Source organism: Periplaneta americana, chromosome 7 (genome assembly GCF_040183065.1).
Source record: "Periplaneta americana isolate PAMFEO1 chromosome 7, P.americana_PAMFEO1_priV1, whole genome shotgun sequence".
In the NCBI taxonomy this organism is placed as follows: domain Eukaryota; kingdom Metazoa; phylum Arthropoda; class Insecta; order Blattodea; family Blattidae; genus Periplaneta; species Periplaneta americana.
This window is the reverse complement of record NC_091123.1, coordinates 142,889,096-142,912,361: the sequence shown is the minus strand read 5'-3', so window position 1 is coordinate 142,912,361 and position 23,266 is coordinate 142,889,096. Positions and strand designations below refer to the sequence as shown.

Genomic DNA, 23,266 nt, shown 5'->3' with positions numbered 1-23,266 from the left:
ATCAGTGATTCACCCAGTACAAGTCTTGTATTACTAATATTATAAGGCTAATATCAATTATAGAACACACGAAAGAGTCAGTATTTAAAAAAGTATATACAATCTCCAACTTGGTGCGCCCTGGGAGCGCTTTTGCGGCTAAATGATCTACAAATATACGATACACAAGGGTTCCCTATAGTCTGATAGTTGATATTCAGAAGCAAGAAAATACATATTTTGTGATAACTTGAGTTATTACTTCAGAATAATGTGTTTGCTATTAGATTAGATAAATATTTATTCATTCTAATTTTCTGTCCAAAGACAGGTCTTTTACTGCAAACCCGTCATTCTCCAATCTATTTTCCTCCTTCCTCTTACAAGCAAACGTTCTGATGGGGGCAGATAAAAAAAGTTATTTTTTTCTTCCACCATGTTAATAATGTCAAAAGAAGTGCTTATACAAATTTTGGCCACTCGACCGCAATTACGAGGCCGTCCAGAAAGTGATTTTCCCTGGGGCCGTTTATAGAAAAAAGCACAATTGTATGGAAATATTTATTGAAACACATACAGCAATTGTTGCGCTATTTGTCAACATATCCCCCACTGGAGATGAGACATTTGTCATACCATGGGATCAATTTTTGTGTTGTAGAAGTCAGCCGTCTCAGATCGGAACCAGCGTTTGACTGCGTCTGCACCTCTCTCTGTCGATCCCATGATAAGAGAAATGTCTCAATTCCGATGAAAAATATGTTGAAGAATAGCTCAACAATTGCTCTGTCGGTTCCAATAAATTTCTCACAATGTAATTGTGCTTTTTTTCTGTTAACGGCCCCTGGCGAAATTATTTTTACGGCCCTCGTAATTTCGGTCGAGTGGCCAAAATTTGTAAAAGCACTTCTTTTGACATTATTAACATGGTGGAAGAAAAAAATTTAACTTTTCTATCTGCCCCCATCAGAATGTTTGCTTGTTAGTCTCCGCTTAGTCTCTTCATATAGCGTCATGAGGACTCACTGTTGACTTCCTCATTTAGGTGCTGCAACAGACAGATGAAACGTATTAGCACACTTTTAATTGATTGGCAAGTGTGATTATCCTGCCCCATATTTACGCCTGGCAGCGCTCCAACCCGCTAATAATGCTGCTACTGTTTGGTTCTGCGCTATCGCTTTGATGTTAAACACGGCGTGTCAGCTATCAGTTTTAAGTATCCGTGTGTGTCAGATATGGCAATAGTCCTTATAGGGACAGCGCTTCATTAATTTTTTGTGTTAAGAGGTCGTCTAGATAGTGACGTAACTTATGTCAGTTCTTAGGCAACATCTTCAATTCATTAAATTACATGTTGCTTATTATTTCATTTTTTAGAAGATTTAATTGAACACTGGCTCAATCCTCAGTAATTTAGCTGCTTTAACAATTTGAGTATTTAGGAGGTATTTTCCATTAAAGTACAATCACGAGCTTGCAATTACAGAATATTGGAAACCTTACTTGAAGTTGCAGAACGTTATTGTGGATATTAGTCCGAAAATGATTTTTATTCTTTTACTAGCCGTACCCGTGCGCTCCGCTGCACCCGTTAGAAATAAATATAAAGTAATTACATAATTAAAATAGGACATTTGATCCAGGGAACATTCGTGTTTGATAGAAGGATAAATCGTTTAATATGTTACTTAATTTAAATTGCATCCAAATAATTAAAATGCGATCATTTTGGTCCAGAGACACTCATTTGGTGCAATGACAATTCCTTTAACATGTTTCTTAATTTTTACTACATGCAATCATACTCGTAGTTTAATGAAGATTGACATCATTTAGATTTAATGTGTATATTTTATTTTACTTGTTATAGGTTTCCATTGAATTATGGTAATAACTTAATTTTAACCCTTGTTTCCTTCGTATTCAGTAAATGGCGCTTGGCCCACTATGGTTCTGAACCCTTCAAATAACTTAAATTATATTATATTATATTATATTATATTATATTATATTATATTATATTATATTATATTATATTATATTATATTATATTATATTATATTATATTATATTATATTATATTATATTATATTATATTATATTATATTATATCAGAAGTTACTGTAATAACATTATAGCATTATGTCCATCTAGAGAAACTACACTTTCCAATGGTGAAATAATAATTAATTATACAAATCGGTTAATTTAGCTTCTGTAGGCTATCTTTCATAGCTTTCGATTGTTGCAGTCCAAGGCCCCTTATAGACGAAGTCATTTGTTTTTTAATTCATTACACGGCCTTAGATGGCAGTTATTTTAATTTTAAAACTCATTTATCTCATTAAATATCAGTCCTATCAAAATTTTTCAAGGAATAAAACTTATCGCAAATTATTTTTAAAGAAACTTTTGTTATGTAACAGTTTTCACAAAAATCAATAATAAGCGAGATATTTCGATTCATTTAATTCAGGCCCCCTTATAACCCCCCTTTTAAATAATGTATTTTGAATGCCATATAGCCTAAAATCTAAGTTACAACGAACTTAATTTATATTCCAATTTTCATCGAAATCCGTTCAGCCATTATCGCGTGAAAAGGTAACAAACATACAGACAGACAGACAGACATACAAACAAAAATTAAAAAAAAAAGCGATTTTCGGTTTCAGGGTGGTTAATTATATATGTTAGGACCAATTATTTTTGGAAAATCGAAAATTAACACAAAAATTTCGGCTACAGATTTATTATTAGTATAGATTCCACAGAATGCGAGTATAAAACATAATGAATTATTCTCAAAGCGCTGCCCAGGGCGCATCAACTTGGAGGTCGTATATAGGCCTACGTTTTTAAATACTGACTCTTTCGTGTGTTCTAAAATTGATATTAGTTTTATAATATTAGTACTACACGACTTGTACCGGTTGAATCACTGATATATACTAGTAAGTTGGGTTGCCTAATATGCTGGGCGTTTGAACAATGTGCTTCTACCAATAACGGTTTGAAGCGGGACAAATTGAATAAGTTATTTAATTTATGGTTGTGCAGTTCACTTTCATAACATAGCATACATATTATTTTTTTGCTTGGTTATTTGACGACGTTGTATCAACTACGAGATTATTTAGCGTCGACGGAATTGGTGAGAGCGAGATGGTATTTGGCGAGGCGAGGCTGAAGTTTCGCCATAGATTACCTGACATTTGCGTAACGGTTAGGGAAAACATTTGGAAAAAACTCAACCAGATAATCAGCCCAAGCGGGAATCGAACCCGCGCCCGAGGGCAACACCCGATCGAGAGGCAAGCGTCTTAGCCAACTGAGCTACGCCGGTCATAAATAAATATTTTTTTTTTGTTTACAACTAACGAATATGTAGAAAGATAATAGTTTTCAGAAACTCGGAAAGTAAAGAGGAACACAAGTTGGTAGATTTGATTTTATGTAGACATGTTTTCTATGGACGGTACCTATTTGTTTTTGTATTTATTTATATCAAATGTTCAAAATATCCACCCTGCTTCTCAGTACAGAAGGTTATCCGTCTCACGAAGATTTCACGAACGCGAGAAAGCGTTCTTGGATTTTCTGAGCAAAATGTGATACTGATTCTATGTATTTAACACTGGAATGTCCTGATAAACACGGTCCTTTACATAACCCCGTAAGAAGACGTCCATTGGAGCCAAACCAGGCGATCGTGGAGGCCAATCCTGTGGCAGGGTGACCATCCTGTTGATACCACAAGCGAAGCCGTGATACCAATGGTACTTTCTCTGAGAGAACGGGGAGTCTCTCTTCAAGAAACCTATGAATGGTCTAGATTGCTAACTAACATCAGCTCTTAGACAACATCTTAAATTCGTGTAATTTTATGCTGTTAGATATTAATTATTTTTTTGCATTTTGAAGTAAACAACGTTCATATGAACATTAGCCCAATTCTCAGTAATTTCCCTACTTTAACAATCTAAATATTTTGACGATATTTTGCATTAAATCACAACTACGTGCTTGCAACAGAATAATGAAAGCCTTAGTTGAAGTTTCACAACATTATTGCCCATATTAGTCTAAAATTATTTTTAGTATTTTATTTTATGGAATATAAAACATAATAAATGCTTTTGAATGGTAGGTTTGCATTTGGTAAATTTCGTTCTTCCTGCGAAAAATGATATGTACAGATACGGAATTAAAAAATGGGCAGAGTCTTGGTAGCAGTCCTCCTCTATGTAGGCAACAAGCTTCGCAAGACTGCCCACAAGTAGCACACATTTAGGTGCTCTTGTTTGCTACACATGCGCAATGCATTGCATCTGGAACTTAGTAAAATTAGGTGGCCCAGATTTTGTTTCTGGGTCTGTAAATAGATTTAAAACAATTAACGTTCCATACATGCATGCATACTAATTACTGATGTGCAGGGAAAGGATTTATATGTAAATACATATTTACTTATAAAGCTAATATAATTTATATTTTGCATTATCTTTATGTTTCACAATGTGTAGGGTTGAAAAATCCTACTTTTATTTTCCATATTTTTCCATATTTTAGAGTTTAGTACATATTTTCGTTAATTTCCATATATTTTCCATATTTCATATAAAACAGTCCATATTATATTAGGTTTAACAATAAAACAAAACAAAATTGCATTAACTTTTAAAAATACATTTCAACAATAGAGATTTAAACACATGTTCAGTAATCCCTTTAACATCAGAGTTATTTGAAAATTAGCAGTCCTATCAACAATGGGAAAGTAAGTTACAAAACTGTATTAATTTAATTTAAAATTTTTAACAGACTTCAGTTGTGCAGCTCAACAGTTAAATGCCAGTCAGAGTACACATAGGTTCAGTTTTGTAAATCATACTATAAAGACGGTAAATATGCCAAAAGTACGTCATTCAGTCAATTTAAAATCAAAACTAACAAGTTACATTTCAGAATTTAAAGAAGATGGTTTATCAACTGACAATAAAATATTATTTTGTAATTTGTGTCAGTGTGCAGTATCATCTACACAAAAGTTCCTGGTGCAACAACACATTACAACTAGTAAACATCAGGCCAACAAACAACTAAATTCCAAGCAGAGACAATTGTTTTTAACACAACCAACAACATCGAATGTAAGATCTGAGTTTAACATCGACCTGTGCCGTTCTCTCATCTCTGCTGATATTCCTCTCTACAAACTAAAGAATAAGGTCTTCAGGGAATTCCTTGAAAAATATACTCAACATACAATCCCGGATGAGTCAACACTTAGGAAGACGTATGCTCCATCCATCTACGATGAGACAATACAGAAGATAAGAGATGAAATTAAAGATAGTTCAATTTGGGTTTCCATTGATGAGACTCCCGACAAAGAAGGTAGACTTGTTGGTAATGTAGTTATCGGTTTGTTAAGTGAACAATATTCTGAACGAATTCTTTTACATTGTGATGTTCTAGAAAAGTGCAATAACAAAACTATAGTTAAACTGTTCAACGAAGCTATGGGTATCCTGTGGCCAAAGGGTATTATGTACGATAATGTGTTATTCTTTATTAGCGATGCTGCCCCTTATATGGTCAAAGCTGGACAAGCATTATCTGTTGTATATCCTAAATTGACTCATTTTACTTGTGTGGCGCATGCATTTCATCGTGTGGCAGAAGTGGTCAGAGACAATTTCCCTAAAGTAGATTTGTTGATTTCATCAGTGAAAAAAGTATTTCTCAAAGCTCCCAGTAGAGTTAACGTGTTGAAAGAAATGTACCCTGAAATTCCATTGCCACCAAAGCCAATTTTAACTAGATGGGGTACATGGCTAGAAGCAGTTGAATATTATGCCGAACATATAGACTCTATTAACAATGTTCTCCTTGCATTGGACTCTGAAGATGCAGTCTCAATTGATACTGCGAAAACAGTTACCTGTGACATAAGTGTGAAGAATGACTTAGCTCACATTCAGCATACATTTTCATGCATCATAAAAACGCTCAAAAGTCTCCAAAATAGGCACCTTTCACTATCTGAAAGTTTTGAAATTATAAATAGTACTGTGGAACAACTGAATCGTGGTAGAGGTAAAGTTGCAGATGCAGTAAGAGCTAAGGTGGACACTGTACTTTCAAAAAACCCTGGATATGAAGAACTACAAAAGGTTGTTGCTGTGATGAGTGGTGAATCAACAGTGAAGATTAACTTGGACTTATCCCCAGCAGACATTGTGAAATTGAATTATGTACCAGTTACTTCTTGTGACGTCGAACGCTCTTTTAGTCAGTATAAATCTATCCTCAGAGACAATAGAAGAAGATTCACTTTTCAGCACTTGAAAGAAATGTTTGTAACCTATTGTTATGGTAACAGACAATAAAAATTGTGTTTTGTTGAAACTACATTGGAAGATAAGGTACGTCCATTATATTTTTTGTTTAGTTTGATTAAAATGTACCAATATTTAACGTACATAGTCATTTTTTTATAATTTTAAGTCCATATTTAATTTCATATTTTGGTAAAAATCCATATTTAATTCCATATTTTGGTAAAAATAACTACATATATATTTACATATTTCATATATTTTTAGTCCATATAAATCCGTTCCCTGCTGATGTGTATGAATACATATATATTCACAGTTTTCTGCCCGAAGACAGGTCTTTGGCTACAAACCCAGCATTCTACAAGCATCCCTCTTTTTACGTCTTCCTCTTAGTCTCCGCATACGATCCATATATCTTAATGTTATCTATCATCTGATATCTTCTTCTGCCAATTTATTTTTCTTTTCCTAATTAGTCTTAGCATTATTATTTTTTCGTCCACTCTTTCTATGAAAGCTTTATTTCTTATTCTGTATGTCCATTTTACACGCTCCATTCTTCTCCATATTCACATTTAAAATATTTATAGTCGTTTCTTTTCGCTTCGTCATAATGTCCATGTTTGTGCCCTATGTAGTGTTCTACTCCACATAAAGCACTTCACTAGTTTCTTCCTTAGTTCTTTTCCCCAAGGTCCTTAGTATCATCTCCATTTCTGCTAACAAAACCCTATCATCACCAAAAATTATGCACTTTATTCTTCTTCCTACTATCACCCCTCCCATTGTTCTGAAAACAGTTCTTCACTAAATCCTCCAAGTAGATGTTGAACAGGGAGGTGATAAATATTATCCTTGTCGTTCTCCTCTCTTTTTATATGTATACTTTTTTTTTCAAAATAGTTGTTCCTATTATGGGATAGATTTTTTATGTCAATACATTATCGGAAACACGTCTTTTATTAATACTAAAGTCATAAATTGCGCCTGCAAGTGAGCATCCCTTTTATATTCGTTGTGTAGCGTGTTGCGAACCTCATGGCATTCCAGATGTTACTGTAATATCGCGTGCCCTTTCTATTCGTTCTGTGACATATTGCTCGACTCTACATCACATTTACTACATGTATGGTAATGATGTGTATTATTATTAGTAGTAGTAATACAGTAGTAGTAGTAGTAGTAGTAGTAGTAGTAGTAGTAGTAGTGATAGTAGTGGTAGTAGTAGTTGTATTAGTAGTGGTGGTGGTGGTGGTAGTTAGTAGACAGTAGTGGTAGTACTCAGCAGTGGTAGTAGTAGTTAGTAGTAGTAATAGCAGTAGTAGTAGTTAGTAGTAGTAATAGTAGTAGTTAGGTTAGTAGTAGTAATAGCAGTAATAGTTAGTAGTAGTAGTAGTAGTCTCAAAAAAGCTGAAAGTTAGAATTTATAAAACAGTTATATTACCGGTTGTTCTGTTTAGTTGTGAAACTTGGACCCTCACTTTGAGAGAGGAACAAAGGTTAAGGGTGTCTGAGAATACGATGCTTAGGAAAATATTTGGGGCTAAGAGGGATGAAGTTACAGGAGAATGGAGAAAGTTACACAATGCAGAACTGCACGCATTGTATTCTTCACCTGACATAACTTAATTAGGAACATTAAATCCAAACGTTTGAGATGGGCAGGCATGTAGCACGTATGGGCGAATCCAGAAATGCATATAGATTGGGAGACCGGAGGGGAATAGACCTTTGGGTTGGCCGAGACGTAGATAGTAGGTTAATATTAAAATGGATTTGAGGGAGGTGGGATATGACTGTAGAGACTGGATTATCCTTACTCAGGACAGGAATCGATGGCGGGCTTATGTGAGGGCGGTAATGAACCTCCGGGTTCTTTTTTTTACTAAGTTATTTTACTACGATTTATCAATATCTTAGGTTATTTAGCGTCTGAATGAGATGAAGATGATAATGCCGGTGAAATGAGTCCGAGGTCCAAACCGAAAGTTACCCAGCATTTGCTCATATTGGGTTGAGAAAAAAAACCCGGAAAAACCTCAACCAAGTAACTTGCCCCGACCGGGGGTCGAACCCGGGTCACCTGTTTTCGCGGCCAGAAGCGCTAACCCTTACTTCGCAGGTGTGGACCTCCGGGTTCCTTAAAAGCCATAAGTAAGTAAAGTATTATTAGTATTTTAGGTCTATATCTGCTCAGTCACAACACATTGTGAGTTAGATGATGGGGTTGTGAATCAATTATTGATTAGACTTTTTTTTTAATTTCCTTATTCCATCGTAAATGAATTGATCCGCTCTGTTACGTATCTCTTTTTTTTGTTCCTTTGTGATTCCCACATCACTCACGTCATCCTTTGCAAAGAGTACTCATAGGTGTGCTCGCTTTTGACAATATTATGTCGTGACTCCCAATTCAGAATTATTCTACTGATGCTGAAACGTGCCACTATGGAAAAATTTGGTGGTACTTCAGTTAGAAGTTTGTGTAATGCCCTTATAAGTACTGTTTTTTTTACACCGATGCAATAAAACTGAAGTGTACAGGCAGGAGGTCATTAATCGAACCTGGACAGCACAGCTTTGAAGCAACGTATATAATTACCTCACATCCAGGGTCCTTTTCATCTTGACCCTCGTGGTTGGAGGCATTAATGCACTTGCTTTGTCCGTTCTGGAGCATTACACCTCTCGTGTGACTGCTAAGTCGGGCTGAAGTGTCGGCCTCACATTCCGCAGAACCCGGGCCCATGCTCTAATCAGAATTAGAGCTACCAGGGTTGTCCATAGCCGACCTTAGTTGTGTGATGCGCAGCACAACAATTTTTAAGTCTACGTATTCGTCGTCTTTAGTGTTGCCGTGAGATCCCCCAAGTTCCATTAGTACACTGCCCCGCCGATTTAGTAGAATTCGTCTGAGTCTAAAGAAAGCAGAAAACAGTACAACGTGGTCTGTTGTGACGAGAATCCAAGCCCTCGCATACCGGCAAGGCATCATGTCACAAAACGTTCAATTAAATGCTGTTCAACGCCTAGAAAGCGGCGCAAATGCTAAGGGTATTGCTGGAGAGTTTAAGGATTCAGATTTAATTCTAATACAACCAAAGCTGTTATTACTTTTATTAGTTATATTTTAGAAGCTTTTGAGGACCATAAACTTAGTTCTGCTACAATTTGTGATTTAAGTAAGGCTTTCGACTGTGTTTCGCATGATGTTATAACAGAAAAATTACAATATTATGGTTTTTTTACTTGGTTATTTAACGACGCTGTATCAACTACGAGATTTAAAATGCAGACTCGCAACGACCCTGGCTGTAACTGTGCACTTTTTTGAAGACACAAACTTTGTATCTGCTAATGCTTCAGTGAAGGAAATGGACTCTAAGCACACTCATGAATATCTCAGTAATATAATGTTGGAAATATTCAATGAATGGGGCATAGGAACCCCCCCCCCCCCAAATACAGACATCATCACCGATAATGGGCCCAATATAATGGCATTTCTCTTTAATGAACTTTATCGATACCTATCGATGGTTGGAGGTTAAAATGTCCATTTCAATATGTCCGCAAGCAGAAATGTCCACTAGCAAAATTCCACTTACATAAATGTCCATAAAAATTAAATGTTCACAAATACAATGTCCACTTATATAAATGTCCATAAAATTAAATATCCACTTATATAAACGTCCATAGAATTAAATGTCCACTTATTTAAATGTTCACAAATGTAAAATATCCTATTCATGAAATAATAATTCTTAATGTTATGTTAAACATACAGAAATCTCCAATTTACAACGAATTTTTTATGTAAAATGTCCTATATGAGATCATAATTTTTTATGTTCGTATAAACACGCAGTAATCTCCAACTTACAACGAATTTTTTATGTAAAATGTCCTATATGAGATCATAATTTTATGTTCGTATAAACACGCAGTAATCTCCAATTTACAACGAATTTTTTATGTAAAATGTCCTATATGAGATCATAATTTTTTATGTTCGTATAAACACGCAGAAATCTCCAATTTACAACGAATTTTTTATGTAAAAGTCCTATATGAGATCATAATTTTTTATGTTCGTATAATTTTTTATGTTCGTATAAACACACAGAAATCTCCAATTTACAACGAATTTTTTTATGTAAAATGTCCTGTATGCGATCATAATTTTTTATGTTCGTATAAACACACAGAAATCTCCAATTTACAACGAATTTTTTTATGTAAAATGTCCTATATGAGATCATAATTTTTTATGTTCGTATAAACACACAGAAATCTCCAATTTACAACGAATTTTTTTATGTAAAATGTCCTATATGAGATCATAATTTTTTATGTTCGTATAAACACACAGAAATCTCCAATTTACAACGAATTTGTTATTCCTTCTCTTGATCTTGACCTCCTCTTCTGTTTATGTTTAAGTGATAAGATATTGCACGAAGGTAGCGTTTTATATCATTCCTGTCTTTGTATTCATGATATCTCCTGACGATTGCCTCTATCCGTTGTTGGTTTCTGAAGGCCTAATATTTCGATGACCTACTCGAATTTGGTGTATGAGAATTTCGTTCTCATGTTGTTCATCTTTGATGTTTTGAATTAACCTCCAAACACTCGCATGATGAGCAGCGACCATTGTTTGTTCGTTGATATCCTTGAAGAGTCAGCATATACATGTTTCAAATTGAATGCGGACTTTTTTGTACTGGACATTTTGTTGTGGACATTTTTGTATGAAGACATTTTTTGCTGCTGATCCGGAGCTGCGTTCGAGCTTGGGTTGGATCCCCCTTTGGTCTCATTGAATGGTTTCTTCCGAGGTTTCCCCAGCCGTGGGACTGAAGCCGGATGGTCTATGGCGAGTCCTCGGCATCACTTCATTTCACTCCTTCGATCTGATTACCAGGTTGGGTTTTTTCCGAGGTTTTCCCCAACCAAAAGGCAAATGCCGGGTAATCTTTTGGCGAATCCTCGGACCTCACCTCATCTCACTACATCTCGCCAAAATATTGTAAAAAATCGCAGAAAATTGTAAAAAATTGTAGAAAATTACAAAATTGTAAAACTGTAAAAATGGTAAAATATTGTAAAAATTGTAATTGTAATATTGTAAAATTTTAACTTGTTCCACATCTTAAAGCGTCATTGCTCATGTAAGATCTATGGAATATAATGAATGAATGAATGAATGAATGAATGAATGAATGAATGAATGAATGAATGAATGAATGAATGAATGAATGAATGAATGAATGAATGAATGAATGAATGACTGGACTTTTTCCCTTGGACATTTTGCTCTGGACATTTTTGTTTTTGACCATTTTTCCTCTGGTAATTTTGAGGTGGGCAATTTAACCTAGTACTTGGTACTGTAGAGGTATCGATACTGAATATTAATTCAGTATTGACACCAAGTATCGCTTATAATGTAGTATCGTAACGTCCCTAGTTCCTCTTTTTAGAGACCACCTTATGTGAGATGATGTATAGAGAACGTTAGTTTCTTGTTACAAAACACAATGTCATGCACTCCGAGTCCAGATGAAACCAGTTAGTGATCATGTTACCTAAGCATACTAATTGCCTATGTTAGGGTATAAACATTCATATAACCCGTGTCAGAGTTCGATTAATAGTCCTTTAGTAGGTCTAATCAACAAACGGAAATTGTACAACAGTCTGGGATCTTGTTTCGAGAACTAGTAGGGGAGGTGTCAGTTGTTTCACGTGACGTGTTATATATGCAACATATTATTACGTCAGAGCGTCAGAAAGCTGGAATTGTAACTAACTGGTTTAATCCTGTTTAAATGGGTATTGCTTAACATAAAAGCAGGAGACGGAACTTAGGGAAATAGCACAACTACAAAATAACGTATTCGCTTCATCTCACATATGAAAATGTTCATCTACTAATTATTATAATTAGTAACTTTGTAGTTCACATTATTGTCACTCTTCTACTTCATATCTTCTGGTTTAGACCTATCTTCTGTTTTTATTTATTAAAGTATTTTTGTGTATCCTTTTTCTCATAAGTTAGCTCTCCACTTTGTCATATAATACACGTTATTTTTAATCGAATTGTTCTTTCCTACTTTCTCGTCTAAATCTTATTTTATTTATTCTTCCTTTTCTCTTTCAATGTCCTCGCGTCTTTCTCCTCTCTTTTTATTTATTTCTGTCTGGCTTTACTTTGGTAGCTTCATATAAGTTTTCTATGACATGTTTATAGCTTGACGCTGGATAGTTCAATAGTAGGATTGCTTCATTGAAACCTTCTGGACAGACATTAAAATTATAACAGAATCCCTTTGTGAATTTTGAATTACCGACCCGCAAGAAGGGGAAGAATAGAAAGACGTGTAAAATGTCAAAGTTTCACAAACATACAGAACAACCGAACTGTTTTATAAATTCTAACTGTCAGATTTTTGGACAGCAGACGACATGACAAAAACTTCTCAACCGAATAATAATAGGGATTTCGCATATTTATTCTGCGTTTAATTTCCTCCCGATTGTCATTTATATTTGTTGCTGTTACTCCAAAATATTTGAATTTTTCCACCTCTTCGAAGGATAAATTTCCAGTTTTTATATTTCCATTTCGTACAAAATTGTGGTCACGGGACATAATCATATAGTTTGTCTTTTCGAGATTTACTTCCAAACCTATCTGTTTACTTGCTTCAAGTAAAATTCCTGTTTTCCCTAATCGTTTGTGGATTTTCTCCTAACATATTCACGTCATCCGCATAGACAAGAAGCTGATGTAATTCGTTCAATTCCAAACCCTCTCTGTGTTATCCTGGACTTTCCTAATGGCATACTCTAAAGCAAAGTTAAAAAGTGAAGGTGATAGTGCATCTCTTTGCTTTAGCCCGCAGTGAATTGGAAAAGCATCCGAGAGAAATTGGCCTATACGGACTGTGGTATACGTTTTACTGAGACACATTTTAATTAATCGAACTAGTTCCTTCGGAATACCACCTTCTGTAAGAATGTTATATAAATTTCCCTCTTAACAGAGTCATATGCCTTTTTGCAATCTATGAATAAATAATTTTTCTCCAATATCTGTCGAATACAAAAAAATCTGATCAATTATGATAACGACGACGATTATTATTATTATTATTATTATTATTATTATTATTATTATTATTATTATTATTACTCTTAGTTCTTCTTTCTCTTTTTTCTTGTATTTATATTAGGCCTATAAGTATTTTGAAGTGTTCTCTTTTGATCTTGTTGATTTTCATTAATTTGCATTATTTACTGTTACTGTTTGTATTTGTAGCCTATGTGTTATCTGGCAGGTTGAAAGAAAAGGTCCTAAGGTCTTAAGCCTGTGACATTAAATAAAAAATAATAAATAAATAAATAAATAAATAAAGAATTTTGTAGGCAGACACTTTTAAATTACATTTACTTATATTTTACAAGCAACTTGTACACCATCTTTGAACAAGAAAATATGATTCAATGATTGTCAGAAAATAAAATAGTAGTCAATTTATTTTCTTCTTCTAAACAGTGTACAGCATCATTGAACGGTGTATTTAATTTCTTGATTCCTTCTACCGACCTACCCCATTATCTCCTGGCTTATTTGCCTCACAAGTGATTCTTTATTGGTGTCAGTTATGATATTCCAACCTGTCTTCGGACAGTTGACTAAACAACAACAACATTCTACCGAAAACAAGAAAAAATGTACAATATCTAACGCACCACTTTTCTTTGAAAGACATACTTGAGTTTACAAAGCAAGACAGCCATTAAACTCTTATAATGTATGACTGATGACAACATTAATCACATTTTAGGTAGCGGATCTCAGGGAATTTGAAGAATTTGCTGACATATTCCCAGACTCTGAAAATCTACCCTTGTATCAGTCAGCTCTAAAGAAACTAGAGGAAGGTGGCATTCCATACAGGTAAGTGCACTTATATACTACATCGGATTTATAATATTACCACTGAGCGGCATTTTTCACTACATACAGCTGCTCTACCGGCTTGCGTCATGCGGCACGCAAAAAGTCGCAAAAGAACCTCTTAGAAAGCTACTCATCATTACCATTAATTATCATTATTCATTACATTACAAATAAAAATGTAATCCATAATTTCACTTTGAAAAGTTCTGCACGTAGTGTTGTATTTAGAGGTGTAAAATTATGTTATTATTATTATTTATTTATTTTTTTTGCATTTATAGCAAACATGTTTTAAGAATAGGATTTTATAGAATTAATTATTTGAAAAAAAAAATAGCATTAAAAAAAGACACAATCAAAAACCATGAAATTGAAGGAAAAAATGGAACGTTATACGTTGAGGATAACCATTTTGCTATAACAATGTAACACTGAATGGATGTTCATGTTTAAATTCAATGGCAACCGACAACTTAATATTGTAATTTAAAAATTAACAGTCGAAATATTATAAACAGTTGGTGTCTCCTTTTACCCCTGCTCGGGAACAATATCGCTGTCCATGTCAGAGAGCATCACAGTTATACTCTTTGATGCACGTGCTCTATGGCAGACAAAAAAAAGATCATTATTGCGCATGCGCTTTTCACAGCGTGCCATACTCCACAAAAACTAAGTTCCTGCCATGTCCTGAAGAACGAAATAAAATCTGAAAAATCAGTTCAAATTGAAATTTAAAAAGACTACAGTGCAGTGTGGGACTCACCTCACCTTCCCTGGCCGGAGGGGAACATCACAGGGGAAGCTGGGAGTGGGGATGTAGTGAAACTAATAAGAGGTATTGGCAGGCTAAAGGTCTGACCATTCAGCTACTGCAGGGGTTAATACAGGTATAGTGATTCATTGATGTTTTTATGAAGCTTGTATTGTGGACGTTATCAGTTCGGAATCTGGCGAATAGGGACGTGTTTCAAGTAGCTTTGGAGGGAGTAACAGTTGATACATTCCTTTCGCATTCTTCACAGGGCCGGTGAGGTAAGTCCAGTATCATACATATTCTTTGAAATCGCTCGTATTTCGCTGAAAATAGAATTTATCGCTGTAATATACATGTTTATTAGCATTAATTCAAAGAGTTTCAATAAAAATAAAACGAAAATAAAACCACAATTATTCCATTCTCATTATCTGAAAAATGTAACAAATCTTCTACATCTATATTAATTATTAAATTGCATATAGTGTAAATGTCCGATTATTAAGAAGTCCTTTGTAGTTAAATATTTAGGCATAATTTTTGACAATCATTTAAAATGGAACGAACACATTAATTACCTTTGTAATAAATTACGTAAAATAATATATTATTTTGTTTTATTGAGGAATTGCTTGTCAATAAGTTCATTACGCACAATATGCTTAATTTTATTTCAATCGGTAATTATGTATGGAATTATAGGATGGGGTAGCTTATTTAAATCTAATTTTAATCCACTTTATTTATTACAGAAGCAAATAATTAAAATATGTCTTCATAAACCTATTGATTTTCCATCTCAAAAATTGTTTTTAGACTTTAATGTTCTTAAAATAAGACAAATTTATTATATTGTATTAATAAAATTAATACATAAAAATCGAAATAATTTTGAATTCTATTGCATAGTTATGAAATAAAAGGTATGAATTCTTTAAGATTGTTTGAACCAAAATGCAACACTGCTACAGTATTTAATCATAGTAGTAATTTAGGCCCAAGAATATATAACAAATTCATATTTAAATATCCTAATCTTGTCAATTCTAATAGTTCTAGTGTTACATTTAAAAAGTTATGTATGGATTTTATAAAAATTGAAAGATTGTAAATTTAAATTTATATAGGCCTATTCTTATTGCATGGTAAACATAAGACAAATTGTATTATATAGTCTACTTCTTAATTTCAATTCAGGAATCCGCCTCTGAACACGAGTTCTACTCTTTCAGGGGCGAGCTAAAGTTTTCTGTTTATTTATATTTTGTTACAATTATTAGCAAAATAAAAAAATAAAATATGGTGATGAAATGTAAAGGAAACTGAAAAAGGAGCACAAAGCACGCTTCTTATTTTTATCCCGTTTTTAATGCCTATAGTTACTCGTTTAGGGTTTCCTGAGTCAAAACATGGTACCTCCTCCTACGCTTTTTATCTTGTACATTTCCATTCTCTCAATTTTCTAACAAGATTGTTCACTTAGGACGACTAAGAACTATGGAAGATGGAAAATTTTCTGCGAAACTTCCTTGCGCTTGTCGGACAAAGTTAATGAATACATGAGAAATATAAACACTCGCTGTTGCATAGCAACCAGAGAAATATCCACACATCCCTATATAAGAAATTCTTGCTCGCACTGACTGCTAGACAGTAGGAAACTTCCTTTCTTGGCGACCTGGCCAGTCCAATTGTCTATTTGGTCATGTTTCAACTGATTGTAATGTCAGGCGTTGATCTTAATCAGCAGACACATAGTGATGAAAATTTTCTGTCCGCATCTGGGAGGTGTCCTTCATTGGGAGGGAGGCTCCCCAATCTAACAGTAAATTTATAATATGCTTTATATATCCCTTTACGCTTTAAATGAGATGTATTACTGTAGTTTAATTATAAATACAGTATACAGTATTACAGTAAATTCTTTGCAACTTTGAACTACAATAGATAAGACCGAAACAGGAAAATACAGTACTGTGCCGTGCAATTTTATTCTAGATCTACAGTTATGCAGTACTGTAATTTACAGTTTTCAACTTAACCTTTACGTTCAGGTGCCATGTCTCTGGAAACAGAACAACTGATTGATGTGAAGAGATTAATCCTACTAACCCTATCATGTGTCGAATACAATTTCACGATCACGGAAACCTTGGACCCATCAGACAGGTTAAATTTTATGACTTTGCTTATCCACCCGCTTTCAGATAACAAGGGGTAGCGTCTGGGCTAGTGGTAGCCGAGACTCTTATGTTATGTTTCATGTTAAGGAATTTCTGTACTAAATTTTCCATTTTTGTAACTCATTAGGTCTTCAAATCCAAGTTCTGTCCGCAGTCAGGAGGTAAAGCAAGCTTGGGACTGTGAAACAGCTGTCCGTGTCCGTGTTCGAGAGTGTCCGTAAACGAGAGTTAAATTTATCATTATTTCTGTATTATTTCAGTTGGAACATAAAAATCTATCCGTATATGAGGAGTGTCCGTAAGGAGAGGTTTCACTGTAAATATTCTTGAAAATTTTCCTTTGATCAATTTTTTTTAGTTTATTGGCCTTGCCAAATTTATGATGCAATAATAAACGTTTCTGAAAATTTACAAGTAGGCCTACTATATTTTTTAAAGCTTGTTTTAAGCTATTGGTATGTGTGACTGACTTGGTGAGCCATGAATACTTTGTAAAAAATAAAGTAGGGAGTGTAGGCCTACCTACGAGCACATACGAAGTCTGGGAATCACGAACCACATAATTATATTAATGTTTCCCTCAATCAGCAGTAACTAATTATTTTTAAATGTTAGACATAATTACATCAATCCCATTGTATTGTGTCAATTTTAGATCACTGAAGTTCTCAGAATATCGTCACGTCAGCGTTTGTTTCTTGACCAGTATGAATGCTATGTTATGGTAAACAAACTTGACAATGACGTTGTTTTGGAGCCAATATATCAAAGATTAGTCGTTTTTACGTTTGATGCGCTGATGCTAATTTTATTAGAACATTGTATGAGCAATACATGTGCATTTCTTGAGGCTGTAAGTAAGGGAACGAAGAAAGCAACTATTTGGACAGACGGAAAATGTTCCGAAAAAAATATATAACACAACTATTTGTAACACAACTGTGACAAATGAAATGAGGTTATTTTACGACTACAGTACTGCAGAGATTCTGTACCGATTACTTAGTTATATCGTGAGTCCTGTAATTTCTTAAGATGACCGTATAATAACAATGGCTATAAAATGTTCTCTTCTACTCCGCAGGTGTCTTCGCACTCAGATGGTGCACTGCAGCTCTGACATTGAGTTCCTAGGTAAACTGCATTGTATTCGACTGTCATTCCAGTATCTTTTTAAAGACAGTGGCACATGGCTCTGGTTCGCAGATACCGGGCGACAAATGTTGGCTGACCTCATTATATTTGCTGAAAAGGTAATATTCATAGCAACTTCTAAACAAAAATTTGTTGTACTGCGAATTGCAGAGATTAGAAAGAAAAGTGACAGCTAGAGGCTGATTGAGCAAGTGAATGAATGAGTTCGTAAATAAATAAACAAACAAACAGCTAAGTAAGTAAGTAAATAAATGAGTAAATAAACAAATAAGTATATAAATAAGTAAATAAATAAATAGCTAAGTAAGTAAATAAATAAATGAGTAAATAAACAAATAAGTAAATAAATAAATGAGTAAATAAACAAATCAGTAAATCAATAAGTAAATAAATAAGTAAATTTTCTTTTCAGGTAGAGCTCCCTGTAAAGGAGACTTGAATAATGTCAAGGGAAAAATTGTTTAGGGCCCGGGTATCGATCCCGGTAACTTTGGCTGAACACACCAACGCTCTTACCAACTGAGCTGCTGTGTGACTTGGAAATTGTGTTTTTCTGTTAACGTACCAACAATGACGAGTATACTATACAAGTCTAGCTTTCAGGCAGACATTAGCCAAGTCTACTTTACAGGGAGCTTTACCTGAACGCTAGATTTGTAGTATATTCCTTACTGTTGGTACGTTAACAGAAAACTAAATTTTCAAGTCCACAGAGTTTGTGTGCGCTCGATGTGGGTTCCTGGCGTCTTGTCAGCCCACTCGAGTTATGTGGACATAAAGAGAAAAGTTGAGACGGTGTCGGGTGAAGTTCCTGGGTAGCTCAGTTGGTAAGAGCATTGGTGCGTTCAGCCAAAGTTCCCGGGATCGATACCCGGCCCCGGAACAATTTTTTCCTTGACATTATTCAATATCGCCTGGTGTTATGCAACACGCAGAGCCTTAGTGCATCTAAGGTTGCAGTGTAGTCTACGAATGCTATTAGGAAAACTTATTATACACTGTCATTTAGTATTCTATGATAGCCTACTCTATTTACGTCTCTTTGAAATATAGATTAGGCCTAGAGGTGCTAGAAACAGGAGATTATTATTAGTTATTAAACAATGCTATTTTGCAGGATCCTAAAGATTTCCTTATTGCCTATGAAGATATGTTGGATTTCCTCCAAGAGCAAAGTAATTGGATCAGCATGGAACAGGAGCTAAGCTTGAAAGGAGTAAAATCAATGACATTTTACGATGTTGTTCTGGACTACATTCTAATGGATGCATTTGAAGATCTTGAATCTCCTCCTTCGTCTGTCACAGCTGTTGTACAGAATCGATGGCTCTCCAATGGATTCAAGGAAACAGTAAATATTACAAATTTTAACAATATACTGTATATTTTAGTTATTTACTTTTCTATATGTAAATCCATAAAGTAGGTGCTTTTAAATCGATTGTTATATTTAAGTCTTTATTTAAAAAAAAAATGTTCTAGTTCTCTAGTTTATTTTACATGTTTTAGTTGCAAATTATTTTTAATTAGTAAAAAAAAATACATATCATAGATTAGAAAAGTAATGTTTATTAAAGTACAATTTACAAGCTGTTATATAAATAATACTGTCTTTATGTGTGCAACATTTATTCATTATATAGTTGAGATATTTATAGATAAAGTATAATCTATTTTATGGGCTTAGATTTATTCCTGTTATATGCGTATCACTTTTGGTTCTGTATGTATCTATATCCCGTGTATTATTGTAGGCCTGTCTTGTTCTGGGTAGACTGCATATGAGCTTTCCCTTGTTTATCTAACATAACGTAGGAACCTCATCTCTGCCGGCTCGATTTTTATATTACCTTTTCGATTTACAGCTTGATTCAGGGATTTTGGCTCTTGCATAGGATTACCATCCGTCCGGGAAAAGGAGGACATGTTCTCTTTTTTAATCATTTTATCCTGTCCGGCAGGCATTTAAAAAAAAATTTGAAATGTCCGGCATTTCGCATTTCAACGAGAATTAATATAAATATTGAATAATGTGCGATATTATGCATAGAATATCTGAACAAATGGTGAAAACATATGAAAGAATTTAACTGCTTTCAATGGTTGAAGTTAGAGCACATAAAAAATAAAATATGATGACCTATTGACATGCATTGAATTCTTACACTCTAAAAATGTCACTATTCATGATTCTAAGCTATTTTATCAATTTCTGCAATGTACAAAGATATGCCAATCAAGTTAATTTGGACAAAGATTTAAGTTTAGATAAAGATTGGTGCAAATTCTTCAATTCCAATAGTTCTACGAGCACTGAAACGTTCTCAGAACTCATAAAAATATGTCAATTCTATTTATTTATCCCAAGTCACAATGGAAGTGCAGAGAGAGTATTTTCCCTAATATCTGCTCAATGGACAAAAGAACGAAATCGCATGCTAACGAAGACAGTCAGAGGTATCATCATGGCGAAATATAATTTCAAGGACGTGTCCTGTGAACAGTTCCATAGTTATTTGTTACAAGATATAAATTTGTCTCTTCAGGCTCTTGTGCACAAAGTGGGCTCCACCAATAAGTAGGGTACAGATGTAATAGTGATCCAGCAACTAGTGAGAAAACTAAGTTGAGCCATTGTTTTTATCTTTAATTTTGTTCATACCAATTTTTAAAAAGTCCTCCTTTTTTCAGCAATGTCCACTTATTTTAGATTCCATGTCCTCCTATAGAATTTCTTCTCATGGTAACCCTACCCTTGCAAAAAGTAAGTAAGAGTCCAAGAGCGAGTTACTCATCACTACTGTCTGGCTGGGTCGCACAGGTCAGCCCGTGCTCCTTTGCGGTAAACTCTGTCTTAAAAACACACTATTCTTCCACATGTCCCCTGCATCAATTGAATATTCACTTCAAGGTCAGTGCATAGTTGCTGCTTTGGTTCAGTCATAAGATGTTTACAGAAAGAGAATTTCCAGCGAACTTCATCTGTTGCGTGCTATACCCCTGAATGAAAATATTGACCTATATATTTTTACTACACAAGTTATACTACATAAAATAGATTAAAATAGATATGATGATTTGTTCGGGAAATTTATACCTACCTGAACTTTTTCTTCTGAATTTGTTATAATGGACGTTTGCGAATAACAAAGTGATTAATGTCAACTGTTTGTTATGATTTATTTACAGGCCTTGACAACTGCAGTTTGGTCAGTGCTGAAGGCTAAACGACGCATGCTGAAGTTTCCATATGGTTTCATGTCACATTTTTATGCTATATCCGAACAAATGTCACCTCTTATGGCATGGGGATTTCTAGGACCAGATGAAAATTTGAAGGACATCTGTCAGTTCTTTAAAGTACGTATAAAAACTTTATAACGTAAAGAATGAAATTATAAATAGATTTTAAATAAAGAATTATAGACAACAGTTGAACGAACAGTACAAGTTGAAAGTTATTAAAATGTATGAGCAAGTGATTGCAGAACTGTCCTTATCCATCACAGATGATTTTCTTCTGAACGTGAAAATCTTGTAACTCGAGAAATGTAAGTGTTTAATGAAAGAAACCTTCTTCTAGTGTAAAATTACAATGAAATGATTGGTTTCCAGGCGTTTCATAAATATTCTTCTAAAAGTTATAAAGTTATTTCAAATAATAGTTTGGAAAAGGGTAGCTCAGTTGGTAGAGCAGCTGGCTACGGACTGGAAGGTCCGGGGTTCGATCCCAGGTGGTGACAGGATTTTTTCTCGTTGCCAAACTTTCAGAACGGCCCCGAGGTTCACTCAGCCTCCTATAAAATTGAGTACCGGGTCCTTCCCGGGGGTAAAAGGCGGTCAGAGCGTGGTGCCGACCACACCACCTCATTCTAGTGCTGAGGTCAAGGAAAGCATGGGGCTCTACCTCCATGCCCCCCAACTGTCTTCATGGCATGTTATGGGGATACCTTTACCTTTTTTACAGTAGCAAACTGGAGAAAAGGACAGTTTTGACAATAAACTCATCGGATTAGGATAGTTTTGAAAAAGAACCTTTTAACTGCATTTTATTTGTCTCAAATTTTTAGAGGATCTATCACCACCCCTATTTTCTTAAGAATAAAGTCCAGTGCTTAAATGTTTTCTGCACAGTAAGTTTCGGAAAAGGTATCTGGATATCCCCAAAATAAACAAAGTTTTAGCACGCACATAACTGTATTGGCCCTTGTTTAGTTTTTACGCAGGTAGTAGTTGTTTGCTGGTCTTTTACGAGAACTGTTTGGAACTTTGCTCGAATTGTTCTCTGTGGAAAGCTCTGAGAATTTTCCTTCTAAAATTTAATCCACTTTATTCGAATTTGCATAAAAATAATGATAGACGCTCCAAATATCCATCATTCTGAAGTTTCACACTTGAATGTCTTTGTTCTTATTTTTTATAATTTCACTGATACTTGGGAAAGAAAAGGCCAGATCTGTACAGTGTTGCATGAACAACATACAACAAGTGCAGGAAAAGAAATGTTTGGATACAAAAATACTTGCATGGAAAAGAGAAGTTCTGCTGTTGTATTGTATTGTATTTATTTACATTCCAAGATATTTGTACATCACTTCGCAACTAGAATACGGAACATGTCAAACGAAAAAAAAAAATCTTAACAGTACTATGAAGTTTTAATTATAGTCACAGTCTAGTTGAAATATATACAGAAGAGTTTTATAATATAGTCTATTAGTACAACACAAAGTTTTAGTATCAATAAATACAACACAGAAATATTCATGAAGCATTGTTGAATGTCATGAATTCACCTACAGAATAGAAGGCATGAAAAATTATGTACTTCTTTCATTTGGCCCTAAATAATCTTATGTTTTGA

At 34.4% G+C, this 23,266-nt stretch overlaps 1 protein-coding gene across 2 annotated transcripts in view; it reads left to right on the top strand.

Moving 5' to 3' along the window:
• The window catches only part of Miga (mitoguardin), a 714,963-nt gene that overhangs the window by 687,161 nt on the left and 4,536 nt on the right, over positions 1–23,266 (top strand). For both annotated transcript variants that reach the window (XM_069831414.1, XM_069831415.1), the window contains 4 exons: positions 14,192–14,304; positions 18,332–18,500; positions 19,520–19,753; positions 21,592–21,762. In XM_069831414.1, coding sequence (XP_069687515.1) covers positions 14,192–14,304; positions 18,332–18,500; positions 19,520–19,753; positions 21,592–21,762 — 687 coding nt within the window. The remainder of the gene's footprint in view (positions 1–14,191; positions 14,305–18,331; positions 18,501–19,519; positions 19,754–21,591; positions 21,763–23,266) is intronic.